This window comes from Oxyura jamaicensis, chromosome 12 (genome assembly GCF_011077185.1).
Source record: "Oxyura jamaicensis isolate SHBP4307 breed ruddy duck chromosome 12, BPBGC_Ojam_1.0, whole genome shotgun sequence".
In the NCBI taxonomy this organism is placed as follows: domain Eukaryota; kingdom Metazoa; phylum Chordata; class Aves; order Anseriformes; family Anatidae; genus Oxyura; species Oxyura jamaicensis.
In genome coordinates, this window is record NC_048904.1 from 16,525,978 (window position 1) to 16,539,522 (window position 13,545).

A 13,545-nucleotide genomic window follows, 5' to 3' on the forward strand; every position below is an offset into this window, starting at 1 on the left:
TTATTGAACAACATTTGGTGTCAGTATTTGCTTATTAACTCAGACTGTTACCAAATCAACAACATTCATTCCCATCTAGAAGAGGCTGGAAAGGGAAAATCTAAGCATATGTCTTTGCTTGCTATTCCCTGCTGAAGACTCATGTTTTATGATACATTTAGAAATGCAGTTTGCTATGACTTGTTGAACTTCAATGTAATGAACTCATTTTAGATTGTTAAGCAGACAGAGAACGTGATATTTTCTTTCTGCTGGCCATTAATTAAGAAATAGGATGGCACAGCAAAGCTTTGTTTAAAAAACAGGCTGTCTACATGACAGCCTGTAATTAGAAATTATCTGAACCAAGCCTGATTTCCACTGGTGTTCAGTGTCCCACAATTCCAGTGACGTCAGTAAAAATTCTCAACTCCCAAGGTTGTCATTCAAAAGCTAAAAGGACTTTCCAGTAGCACAGGATTATAACTTTAGATGACACTGGTAAAGACCTCAGATCTATGTACTCAGTCTGCAAGTTGAAGAATTGATCCTGGAACATAGTTATCCCACTAGCAGTGGTCACAACTGAATTATTTCTTTGGTTTGACTCCAGCATCCAGTAACTTAATTAGGCTCGGAATGAAGGGGCAATTCTGACCCAGAATTTTCCTCCCTGAGAATGTTTGCATTAACCACCACTTTCCAGAACACTGAGGAGTCCAGCACTGGTACTCACACCTGCAGATGCAATGCAATAGGCAAATGCCACCAGCAGACTGCCACCTATATTTAAATAGGTGATCTCTGTACTTGCCTTTGTGGTTTTGACTTTATTTCCACTGCTGCAAGACCAACCTGAATAGTCTGGTAGTACTTTACAGTCCTCTCCATCCAAACAGGGGTTCATATGACACCACCACTTCTGTAGAACAATAGAAGCTTGAAAAAAGAAATGGGAAAGAGAAACAGAATACAATCTTTTTTAATACTGTTGTTTTTTGTGGGGAGGTTGCGTGTGTGCTGTCCAATTGTTTGATTACAGAAAGTAGAACCCAGTTTTAGTGGCTTATCACACTGACCATGTTTGAGCTAAAGATGTGGCTAAAAAAAAAAACATCACAAACACACGGAAAGGTAAATGACATATGCAAACGATGAAGATAGCCAAGCACTGCTACAGAGTGTTTTGACTCCCATTTTTGAATTGACATCTGGAAGTGCCTTACAACTTCCACCATCTACAGAGGTGATTTCCTTCCTTCATTTACATGCTCCAGCTATGTATCTGCTGTAAGGTGGTATGAAACAGGCTTCTCTTTTAACCCGGATATGCATATGTGAGGCTGGATGAAGAAATGCCAGTTTCTCCCTCCACTGGGTAAGAAAATAGAATTGCACAGATATGTAAGCATGTGAGGTCAGTCATCAAATAGTGCAAATAAGGACATGGAAACCATTGGAAAGTATTAATTAACTAAAAATCTACTTGCAGTTACACTGCCAGTTTTGCAATATGTTTCAGGAAGACTTCAGTAGTACACTAACTGTGCAAATTTATTAATTTTCTAGCCTTAAGCCAATTTCTGTTAATAAGAATGTTTGTTTTTTTTATAAGCATAGCCGTGACTTTTTAATACTGCTGGTAACATATACTTTCCTACAAACTACTGCAAACTTCACTACTGCAAACTTCAGCATGTATTTCTCTGTTTTGCACTGTTCATAGGATTCATCAAATTCTATAAAATGATTTTAAAATATATCAGTTCATAATCGTACATAAACTAAATTGGATTTCAAAATAAAATATGGCAGAAAATGTTGATTTAGTCTGCATTATTCTACTATGTGCACAAAATATTGAACTGCATGCTTTAAAAGACACTACATCCAAAAGAGATGAACAAAAATAATTTAGTCTACTTCTTGTAAAGCACTTTTTTTCCTTTTAATTTCAAGGTAGATTCATATTTCTACAACCTTCAAATTAGGGTGACAAGCAGGCAAGCTGACATCAGGATATTGCGGAAATGCTCATTCAATTACTTTTGTTTTGCACTTTCACTCTAAGACTACCTGAAGAGCACTATGAAAAATATATTTCTGAAACACCAGTTTGGCTTTTATAAATGATTTTTTCAATCTCATAAAATTATAAAATGAATGCACTCTTTCTGTCACCCGTCATTTGGATCTTAGATCATTTGCATTGATGCTGGTTGGTTGTTGATGAAATGGATGAAAACTGGTGGTGCTTCCTAAGAGGTGAGGTATCACTTCCAGCCCAGACAAATAGTCCAGTAATTTATTTTATATCTTCTCTACTTTCTAAATTTGTTTCAACTTCTACACCACATTTATTTCAGATAAATATGACTAATCTAGAAGGCTAGATTCAAGAAGACTGCAGGCACCTACAGAGACCTCAGCAAAAGATCCTGGGAGTAATCTGGCTGCATCTTCAGAGCTCTGCTTCAAAGCCAGGGAGCCCTCCTGGGAGGCCTGGCTACTGCATCACACAGCCCCGCAGAGCGCTGTTTTGAGCCTGGATGTGGTGACACACTAAGAGTTTGCCTTCACTCCGACACATGAACCTTCTTTCATGTTTACAATACTACCTTAAAAACATAAGTTCAGATTCAGACATTAAAAACCATCTCTCTCACTCAGCTGTTCCTTCAGATGCCTAGAATCCCTGCTTCTAATACTTGCTCATTAAAAAAGGCACTGGTTGACTGGCCAAAAATGCAGCACAGAAGTGGTTTCACACAGCACTCTTGAACAACTGTGCCCACGTAGCTTTCTGGTCCACAAGGTCCATGTGGAAAAGAAATACATAAGACAGTGGACCAAGCCCATCGCTTCCCACAGTGTAGTCTTTCATTAAAACAAGCACAGGTGAGAGTGGGAAACCCTGTGGAGTCAATCTAACTCAAACAAGATCCACAAGCTCTTCAACAGACTGCTTATTTCACCTTCTATTCATCTCTTGTTTAGACACTTCCAGAGAAAATGACTGCTGCTCTTCTGTTGACTGGTTTCTATTCCGTGCTGAAATCTCTCTTCAGATTAATGGCAACACTTTGAAATACTGAATACAGATCTCATTCTATTAACTTTCAGCAAATTCCTCATTCTGCTGTAGGCAAAGCACTGATTCTTGCATCCACTTTATGTCCAATTTCTTTGTAGTTCTAATGTCCACTCTGCTGACATATATGTCCTAAGTGGCTGTAGCTGTTTGTGCCAAGCACACTTCTGGGATTAGTCTATTAAAATTCTCCATCAGACCCCCACGCTCATCTCCAGAGCAAGAGTTCCTTAACGATTGTTGCACTTGCAACTGTGTGACTCTCTGAAGAATGTAAAGGTTTCCTCTTCATTTAGATTGAGGCACTCTTGGAGAGGTTTCACCAGATGACTTTTCTAAGAAACAAGAGCAGTTATGTCATACTCATACAACCACCCTCATGAAGAGGAAGGAGACTGCTTCAGTTTGACATTTGCCAGTCGACTGCTGGTGGTTACCCTACCAGAAATAAATCTTCTGCTGACATCGTTCCCTAGATGATGTGGCTCCATGGAAACAGTAGATTCATAGAGATTAAGGCCAAAAGGTGCCAATACATCATCTTGTCTTGCATCATGCAATTCACTGTGCTGTGCCCCTAGCTGTGTTTGGCTACACACTGTCTTCCAAGCCATTTGGGTGCAGGTGAAGAAAGAAACTTCTCCCACTGACTTTTTTTTTTTTTTTTTTTTATGACATTAAACAATCTCAGCATGAAACAGCTTTGGATTTCTTCCCTTTCGAACCCATTCTGTTGTGCTTTCTTCTTCTGCATTACAGGACCTCTTAGCAATCATCATTTTCTCCCTGTGAAGGTATTGAATGTGTTGCAATCAAGTAACTTTTCAATCTTCTGCCTGATAAGCTGAGCTGATTGAACTTCTTCAGTTTCTCAACACACTACATTTGTCTTTATTAACACAGAGTTCTTTCAAACAGGTTCAACTTCCTCCTTGCAGGACCATGCCATGTGACTAATGTGACTACCTTGGGCTTATCATTACTTGTTCCTTTGCCCCATACATTTTTTGTTAGGATAGGTTCTACATTTGCTTTAAGGTCACCGCTGAACATGTTTCAGAGGGGCAGATGTAGAGCTAAGCACGGTGAAATCTCAGTATGTATGTGCCATTTGACTACCACTTCCTATTGCTGACTGTGGAGATGAACGTTTTTGAGGTATGCTAGGTAACTGATGCTGAGCAGTGCACATATGCAATAATATGTCATACAGTTCAAAGTTAAATGGCTTACAAAAAATAAGACTTAGACCCTCAGAAGTATTTAGGAACCAAATCTTTAGTTGAATAAGTGATACATTATTTTCCAAGCTTACTTGTAAGGTCTGGACTTCTGTAGTAGTCTTCAAAATGCCTCAATAAATAAAATCACTTGCATCTGGCAAATTTGTTTTCAAGAAAACTACAAATTCTTGTGATCTATACTCCAGGAATTCCTTGTTATTTAGATACCACATCAGCTTCTCAGTTTTTTTGTGAAGGACTGAGATCAACCTCAATCGTCTCTAAGTATCTAGTCCACACTGCCTACCCTCTCAAAACTGGCACAATACTAGTGCTCATCTAGAATGTCCCAAGTATTCTGAAATACATTTTAAATTTCAACAACTGACCAGAAATCTATTAGTCAGCTTGTTAGGACTGTAAGTTACACATATTCAGAATTTAAAAATAAAAATGGAAAACTTAACCCCAGTAGATCTTGGTTAGTGGTTTCTCTAATTAACAAACTAGAAAATACTTCACCATTCTATTTCTTACCAAAAGCAGAACAGTGATACTGACCTGCCTCAGCATTAGCAATTTCAATATTTCACATACTATGGGCTGATAATTTTATTTACTTTTATTTAATAATTTCTTTGTATTCTACTTTAACAAACTAATTCATGTTTGTTGTCGGGACGAATATAGATGTCTTTCCTACCTCATTGAATTAAGCTGTCCATACAAATTTGCAATACACTATTCATTCTATTTTGTGTTTCTTTTTTTTTCCTCTCTTTGAATACTGACACAGCATTAGCATCCTTTTGAGTACTCAAGTATTCTGAAATACATTCAAAACCAGTGGGAGGGAAATCTTCTCAGCAATTTGTACTTTTATCTGTTTGCTATGCATTGGTTTTTTGTTTTCTTGTTTCCATAAGCCCCCTTCCTTTCAGTCTGGAACCCAGATGGGCTTTCAGACAAAGGTGTCCTTTTTTTTTTTATTGTGGTTCTTTGACCTTCTAGAAAACCCTTAAATTCTTTAGTCTTATTCACATTCTTTTTTTAATCTTAGTGTTTCTTCTTCATAAATTCTAGGACTAACAGAATTGCTTGGATGGAAGATGATTTGGCTAGTGATGATTTACTCTGAGGTATTTAATGCACTTCTCTCCAGACAAAAGTTATCAATAGAACATATATATAAATCATACCTTCTATAAAAAAGACTTAGTTAGCACTATGTTCATTTTATCATGATTTTCAATGGGTAAAAGCTTCTACACGTGCATGACCAAAAATTTTGTAGTCTGACACAAAAATTGTGTGGCACTTACTGGGCACATACTCAATGAGTGTGATCTACATTGTTTCCTCATTTTATCTAACATTTCAACATGCGAGCAATTTGAAGCAGAAACTATGATAACAACAACCATGCCATGCCATGCATGATCAAAGAGCACAGAGATAATTGTGACTCTAATGTAAATTATAATTAGTTCTGTATAAGGTCTGAAGTTCAAAAAAAATGCTTTAAAAGTTTACTGTAAGTCAATTGCTATGCAATTCTTTTTCTTTTGGTTAGAAAAATTAATCTGCACTTTGGGCACATCCTTCCCTTTTAACTCAGAGCAAAATATAGGCAAATTAAACATCCCTGCTTTCGGCAAAAAGGTGTTGGAAAATAAATCATCTGTACCAGTCTGAAATATGCAAATTCAAAAGTTTTTGTTTGTTTGTTTTTTTTAACTGTTTATGGTTTCAACAGCATAGAAGCCTACTGAAGGATGTGTACAGAGTGGGAGAAAACACATCTAACCCTGAGGCTAAGGAAAGATAGTTATAGTTTCTGTGCTACCGCAACTGAAAAACACTGACTGTAGTCCCACATGCTTGCAAAAATAAGTGAAATATGTTAAAGCATTACCCTAAGAGGGAAGGTGGAATCAAAGGCTTCCACTTTAGAAACCACAACCTTACATTCACAATATTTTGTCTTATTTAATCTCAACTATGCTTGAAGAAAAAATAGCTATTATATTCTTTTAGCAACTATTTGCATTGACAATTTCAATTAAGCTCCCACTGTATCATGCATTTATGTCTTTCTACCATGGAATGATAATGCCACCTTTGCAATCCTTAGGCAAGCTTAAAACAATGCCTCATTTTTATTATCTTTCATATATAAAAGTATTTCTGTTGCTTGACATACCACCAAAAAACACAGAGTACTTCTCACTTGACAAAAAAATATTAACGAATTGTACAAAGTTGTTTGCATTTCTAAAGTACAAGGCATGAAAAGTCTAAGCAGCTAAAAAAATCTATTTACTTAAAAATAAAAGGTGGAACATACGTTAAACAAAAAATCAGACATATTGCATGTAGTTAGAATTTTATGTCTAGAACTAAATAGCTCTGAAAGTTTGAAAAATTTGGACTTTGAGGCTTTTGTTTTATATTTAACTTGTAATGGTTGCAATTTCATGTGGAAAAAAAAAAAACAACGAAAACAAGTATTTTCCTTATGAATTAATAAAATGGAGGATCTATTAACTTCTACATCAGTGTTAATTAGCTGTGAGCTACTTGAGTATTGTCTGAATTTGATTTGTTTCAATTCAAGTGTAGATCATACAGAACTTTCTGTTTAAATATCTTTTGAATGCTTACTGATATATACATGACATAAGACTTTCACTAGACTTTTTCTATGATGAAAAAAAATCTCAGTCTTGGTATAACTGCTTATTAAGTTAATAACAAGAGCATCAGCAGCAGCTTCTCCAGGGAATAGCCTCTGGTGCTGGGGGAGGGCGACCCACAATTTCTGAACTGTCAATAGGACAGAGAGGAAAAGGGCGGAGATGAGGTGCAGAGTGAACCTTGGGTAAGGAAGTTTTATAGAGTTTCAGAATCCCTGGTCAACATTATAATCAAGGTACAATTTTAGCTTTAGTGTATACAACACATTTCATTTCAGATGAAAACTGCTAAAACTGCTAAGTGTACAGATGGCAACACTGAGCTGAGAGGATTTCACATCTACCCAGGAAGCTGATGGACTGGGACAACTGCACCACACTTTTCTTTTATCAGGTAGGTGTCCTAGTTTAGACACTGAGCCCTGTGCAGCAGTATGCTTGCTCTACTCTACCAACTGTAACTTAATTGGGTTACAACACACAAAATGAATGGACATGAGGCATCATTATAGTACTGATGCCCAGCATAAGAGACCATTGGGCACATAAAATGGTGAAACATCCATCTGGAGAGCAGCTATCAAAATCAGATGTCCCACCACTACCCGTAAGCCCAGTCTTAGGACTGCATTTATTATGCAGTGACATTTTGGCCAAGCTATTATGTCTAAAGGTAACCGGAAGGGTTAATATCATTAGCTTTAAATTTTTGGCTTATGTTGTTTTCAGACTAGTTTTAAAGGAGAGTTTTTGTGTGAAAAAATAACAAGTTCTATTGGCACAGACATGAAATGGACAAGTACATATATTAACAGGATTAATTACACCCAGATTTATGCACAGACTCATTATCATCAATGCACAGCAATGTTTTCAAAATTAACAAAAGGAAGGATTATGCTTTTGAGGCAGTAGGAAGTCAAACAATCAAGGAGACTAAAATTCTCAAACAATCTTAATGAACCATGAGTGAGCAGGAGGCTGCTTACCTTCCACACATGAGGGCTGAGCCCTTGTTGTACCAGCCACCTGCCCTGGGAAGCAGGAGCACTTGACTGTTTGCGATCGTTCCTCAATCCGGTTCTTATTGCAGCAACGATGCACTGCCACAACTTCACATGTCCCTTGCTTAACTTGGTGCTGGCCTAATAATTGCAGAGATAAGTGATGGAGAGCAAAATAAAACACCAGTGTATAAAGAAAAAGCCAATACATACAGTCCTACAAGATACTGAGTCTCTCAAATACCCATTTAAGTCCCAAGAAGATGAAGGGATAAAGCATCCTGTGGGATCTGGCTTATTCCCTGAGTTTATCCTATCCTTACTAATAAAGATCAGTTCAGCATACCAAATCAATTTTTCAGCCAGTCTTCCTTGGCCCTTACAAAACCATAGGGAGAAAAGAAGATTGGACTAGTGAACTAGACAGATCAGACAAGAAGACATGCAGAGAAAGAGCACACTTCTTCCTCTGGCTTCCTATCTTGCATTTGGGTTTTACTTTCTATCCTTCCTTTTCACAAGCAGACACAATAGACAGGACAATACTTAATGCAAGGGAAAGTTAACTTAAATAGCAGCGAAATCCTCTATCATAACAACATGTAGGTAAGCTTCTATCATTGCAGGTTATAAATAAGGCTATGAATAAGGTAAGCCAAAAAGCTGTCATAGATAGTCAAGTGTTGTCAAAATAAATAAATAAAGTTATATGGAATTCCTGAAGTCTCTTCCAGCCCATTTTCAACAAACCTGTCATAAATTCTCTATCAGTTGTCTTCCTCTCAAGCACCTTTCCTCACAATTCACCATCTGTCTGAGTTTACTCTAAACTTCCTCTCCTTTCCTCACTCCCACCTTCATGCCTTAACTGTTCTGCACCTTGTTCCTGACCATTTTCCTCCACTCACCCTCTGTCCTGCCTAAAACCCTTGCTCAGAAACCCCACTTTATAAAACTCCTCTATTCTTTGCATAAGTCATTTCCACCTCCTCCATCTCCTCACTTTTCTGAGCTGCTCTCAAGTGCTTCATCTTGCATTTGTCTCGTCTTCTGTAGAGTAGAACCTTGAATACCTCTTATCTATATTTGTAAAGCACCTTGTAAGTTAACAGCACTATGTGTGTGTGTGCTTGGTTTTATTTTGCTTGTTTTTTCAGTAAGTGAGGTAGACAGACAATGCCAAGAATAATAAAATTATTCACCATCATAGTACAGGCTCGTTATATGAGAAAAGACTACAGTACAGGTATTGGTGTAGCTGTGTGGAACAGTGGAGGTACAGCAGGATAAAGGAAGGTGAAAGTGAGAGAGAGCATTTTTCAGAAATACTGAGATGCAGCGAAACAAATGAAAACACTACAATGGCAAGCTTGGAGAATTGCCCTGACTCCTAATCTCTCCATGCTTGACCCCTTCCCATACACAAAACCCTTTTGTTTTTTAAAAACAGTACCTGTTACTAGACAGATAGAGAACACCTTGGTTTGACGCAATATGGGCAGGTTTTGTTACTGAATGATTAACTTTACTGCACTGCTTGGACAGAAATTTTTATGAGTTGATTTAAGTGGAAAATCTCAACCTTAAAAAGAGTTAGGAATACAATCTAGGCTTCTAAATGGCTTTTGCACAAAAACAAACAAACATCATCAACAACAACAAAAATCAGGACCGCTTTCAACTATATACGTAACTTTTTAAAAGGTTGGCTTGGCAATGTTCCTTTGCAGTGCGTGGTTCTGTTTCACAAGCTGGAGGGCTTGTGTTTCAAACACAGCTGGAGGGCTGCCTGACTTCTGTTGCCAAATTTGTATTCACAGCACCTCAATGGGCAGAAAACTATATATATACAATCTTGGAAAGAAAATATAGTCTTTATTTGTGCACTCTAAATGTAAAAAGAAATTCTATATGCAGAGGTGTTTGGTTGTTTGTTTTCCTGGGGAAAAGCTACACTGTAGTTTTAAGCAAAATATGCTACAGCAGGAAAATGCATAATGTATTTTACAGAAAGTTGGGAAAATGTTGAAGACAGCATAAAAGTATCTTAGATAGCTACTGTATTAAGTTTATTGGCAGACTGAATTTTCATGCAAGTACCTAATATCGTATCATGAAAAAAGTGGAAACAGCTACCAGCCTGTAGGATAGTAAGTGCTCTATAAATCAGTAAGGACAATAAATGCATAGAGAAATTAAATCGGCCACACCACTTCATTCCAAAGTATTTTTCCACAAAACACCTCAACATGACAACATTTGGAGAAAATAAATAGATGGACAGAAATCCTGATGGAAAATATTTTGTAAACTGAGATTGTTAGTCTGAAAACATTTATCTATTCATTTGTTTGTTGGATTAAAGGCCTGAGCCCAAATTCTTTGGAGTAAACAGGGAAAGTTTCCATTGATTTCCTACAAGCCTTCCAGTGGTGGTCCTGCACTCACTGGAGTCAACAGCAAAATTCTAGCTGACTTGAGGAGAACAAGGTCACAGCCTGGACTGTCTCTTGAAAAGGGCATTTTGTAGTGGAGTAAAGAAAAAGCAAAAATTTGCAAATGCTCAAGCCACATACTTGAAATTGCTATGTATCTCATCTGAAAGACCAAGCGGTCAGGTCTTGTTTTAATTAAAGTCATTATTCACCACACATTAGATGCCAAGATAAGAGCAGAAGCCATTTTGTCAGAAAGTACATCATAAGGATGGACTAGATCCAGCCCCAGCGATCAATATGTACCTGAAAGAATGTCTATTTTCAAGACCAAAACCTGCTTCCTTTAGGTGAATAGTCCTGTTAAGTCAATAGCAAAATAAATCAAACGGGATTTGACCCTGAGCATACAGCCAAAAAAAAAAAAAAGAGGGGGGTTACTTTCAGTTATTTTGAGTTATCTTGTTTGAATTTTAAACCACTGACACTGCTCCCCTAAAGACCGTGGAGTCCACAGGCACACAGACACTTGTAGAAGACAAAATTAAGTTCCATTAAGAATGCATCCTTTGGATCACTGGCTATTTTACTCTACACTCATTCATACGCACACAAGCACAAGAATATGTCCCCTCTTTGTCTACGGGCATGGGTAGGATTCTAAGGTTTCAGAGTACTGCTGCCACGCGAAGGAAGACAGCACTCTTCTCCCTTGTCCCCAGCTTGCAGATCCTACGGAGTAAAAGAGCGAAAGGTACTAAAAAGCCAAAGACATCTGCATGCATCATTTGCATTAATTGGATTGCCCTTGTAATAGTCTTTTCCCTCCTACATGCTCACATCTATATTTCCTCCTGCTTGTTCACGCACATCTTAACACTCTTCATTCAGTTGAACACCCATATGCATTTCCTTTTAATATTCAGACACATCTGTGAACAATTGCTGAACAATTGCTAAGCGTTAACGTGCTAGCTCTATGTGCCATTTTTCTCAGCATTCAGCAATCTAGAGGACAAGCACTCAGTTTGCAGTGTGGCTTTCAGAGTTAGCAAAACTCACAGATTATCTTAAAAACTAACCATCAACTCAGACTATTCTCTGCCTAAATCTATTGATAAATGTTGTATCTACATTCAGGTGCCTAAAGGCAGAGAAAAGAAAGAATGTAAGAATATTTTCCTGCACATTTTATTCTCCATCTTGCGCTAGATAAAAGTTCATCTCAAGTTTAGAGTACATTTAAGTTACAGCTGAGAGCATAAGGACTGAAATACTCAAGAACAGTCTTAAAATATTTTATAATCAATGGATTCTCAGGAAGCCAAGGTATTAGAGGACTGAAGAGTTTTTAAGTGTGAAGATCACAATAAGTGAATTCTATACCAGACACATCAGGAAAGACATTTCAGGGAGAACTGCAATGAGAGATAGTAGAAAGCCAGACTTGGGAGAGCAAAGCCCCTTTGGGCTCACTTATAAAAAGCCCATAAATTCATAGCTCTTCACCTGTAAACCTGTTCAGATCTGCAACCTAAGGGCTGTCAATATTTGCAGCTGAAATTCAGTTACATCTTCACATTTAAATAAAAGAACTCTCCAAGGAGAGATGCATTTTATCAGCAACAGTACCATCAAAAGGTTCCTGTTGTGGAACAACTTCTGCATACCAAGAGAGGGGATGTCTGCCAGCCAAGCACCAGAGAGGACAGAGGACAGATCCTGAGAACTGTAGAACTCTGGGTTACCTCTGATCAGGAGTCTGGTGCTGGTGGTGTCTTCCTTATCCCCATTTCTTTACAGCTTAGCTTCCTTAGAAATACAAATGCTGTTCAAGCTAAGGACACATTCCCTCTCTCTCCGTACAGGACACAGACATACCAGGAGAGGGCTCGTTAAAGCGGCCTCTGGGACACTTCCTGCTATGAATTTTTATGCCTTCCATAATGAGATACCTATGGGTAATAACAGCCCTCAGGTGCCCAAGTCCAAAAAACCTCCTACTGACCTCATGGTCTGGCTACAAGAATGAACTCTTCTTTGTTACCTGTGTGCTTTCCAGCCCAGAAGACAGTTGACTCTTCAGAGCAGCTAGGCAGCCTTCAGTTTTCAGAGAAGGCAGTCATCACCTCTGAAGAGCAAGTACAAACTAGGAATTTATTAGGCTCATGCCTTGTAAGCCAGCACAAGTGTTATATGTATATTTGGCTAAATAATCAGCACTGAACTGTTCATTCTCAGTTTAATACAATTTTTCTACTAATTATTTGACAAGACCTTGTTTTCATTTTCTTCAAAGAAGTCAAGGCACAGATATGCAATTAATGCTTCTAAAACTCTTTGAAATCCTCAAATACAAAAAAAAATACAATTATTGTTAATAAAATATCAAACATCTCAGCAATGTACTCCAAAACTAGATGAAAAATATCAAAAAAAGAGGAAGGTTTCAGAAAGTTGCTAGCCAATTCTGTCCACATCCATTTCATCTCTGTGACTAATTCTAATCACTCCCAGGGAGCACTCTTTCGATGCAATATACATGCAGGCAGCATGCCTTTATCAGAAAACCCTGATCCTGGATAACCTTCTCTTTTTCTAATTTCTTAGCTCAGAAACATATGGAAACAACATATTTAAAGGGAGTTTTTAATCTCTGTTTCATAAGCTGCTCTCTCTGATGAGGAAAGCAACTAGTACTGCGAAGAACAGTACATCTAGGACAATATGATCCTAGCTCAGCACATTCTTCACTGAGCCTCAAAACCAGCAAGCTTGGTCTGCACAAAAATCAACTGCATCATTTATTTAAAGGGTAAGAGGATGTCTGTCAATAGGGAGATGAATGGCTACGGAACCTAATATTGCAGCAACAGTATGAGAAACAAGTGAGTTTAGAAGTCAGCAGCAATGCTGTTTGGAAGAGGAAAGCACTCTAAAAAGCCTGGTTATAGTTCATCATCTCTTCAGCTTTCACATCATGTTAACTTTTGCTTACACACAGAAATGCACACCAATATAGGCAAATATTCTAGAAAAACACTTATTAAAGGACATAACATTTGTAGTTTTTCACTTTTTGTTACCAACCATACTTATGAGAACCTCTCCAGCTCA

General features: G+C 37.8%; 1 protein-coding gene across 5 annotated transcripts in view; it reads right to left on the bottom strand.

Annotated features, from left to right (window-relative positions):
* The window catches only part of TAFA4 (TAFA chemokine like family member 4), a 58,742-nt gene that overhangs the window by 5,158 nt on the left and 40,039 nt on the right, over window positions 1-13,545 (bottom strand). For 2 of the 5 annotated variants that reach the window (XM_035337986.1, XM_035337984.1), the window contains 2 exons: window positions 7,979-8,134; window positions 794-918 (listed from right to left, as the gene is read on the bottom strand). In XM_035337986.1, the coding sequence (XP_035193877.1) occupies window positions 794-918; window positions 7,979-8,134 (281 nt within the window). Of the gene's footprint in view, window positions 1-561; window positions 718-793; window positions 919-7,978; window positions 8,135-13,545 lie in introns of those variants that run through there. The other 3 variants (XM_035337982.1, XM_035337983.1, XM_035337985.1) reach the window with 2 other exon arrangements.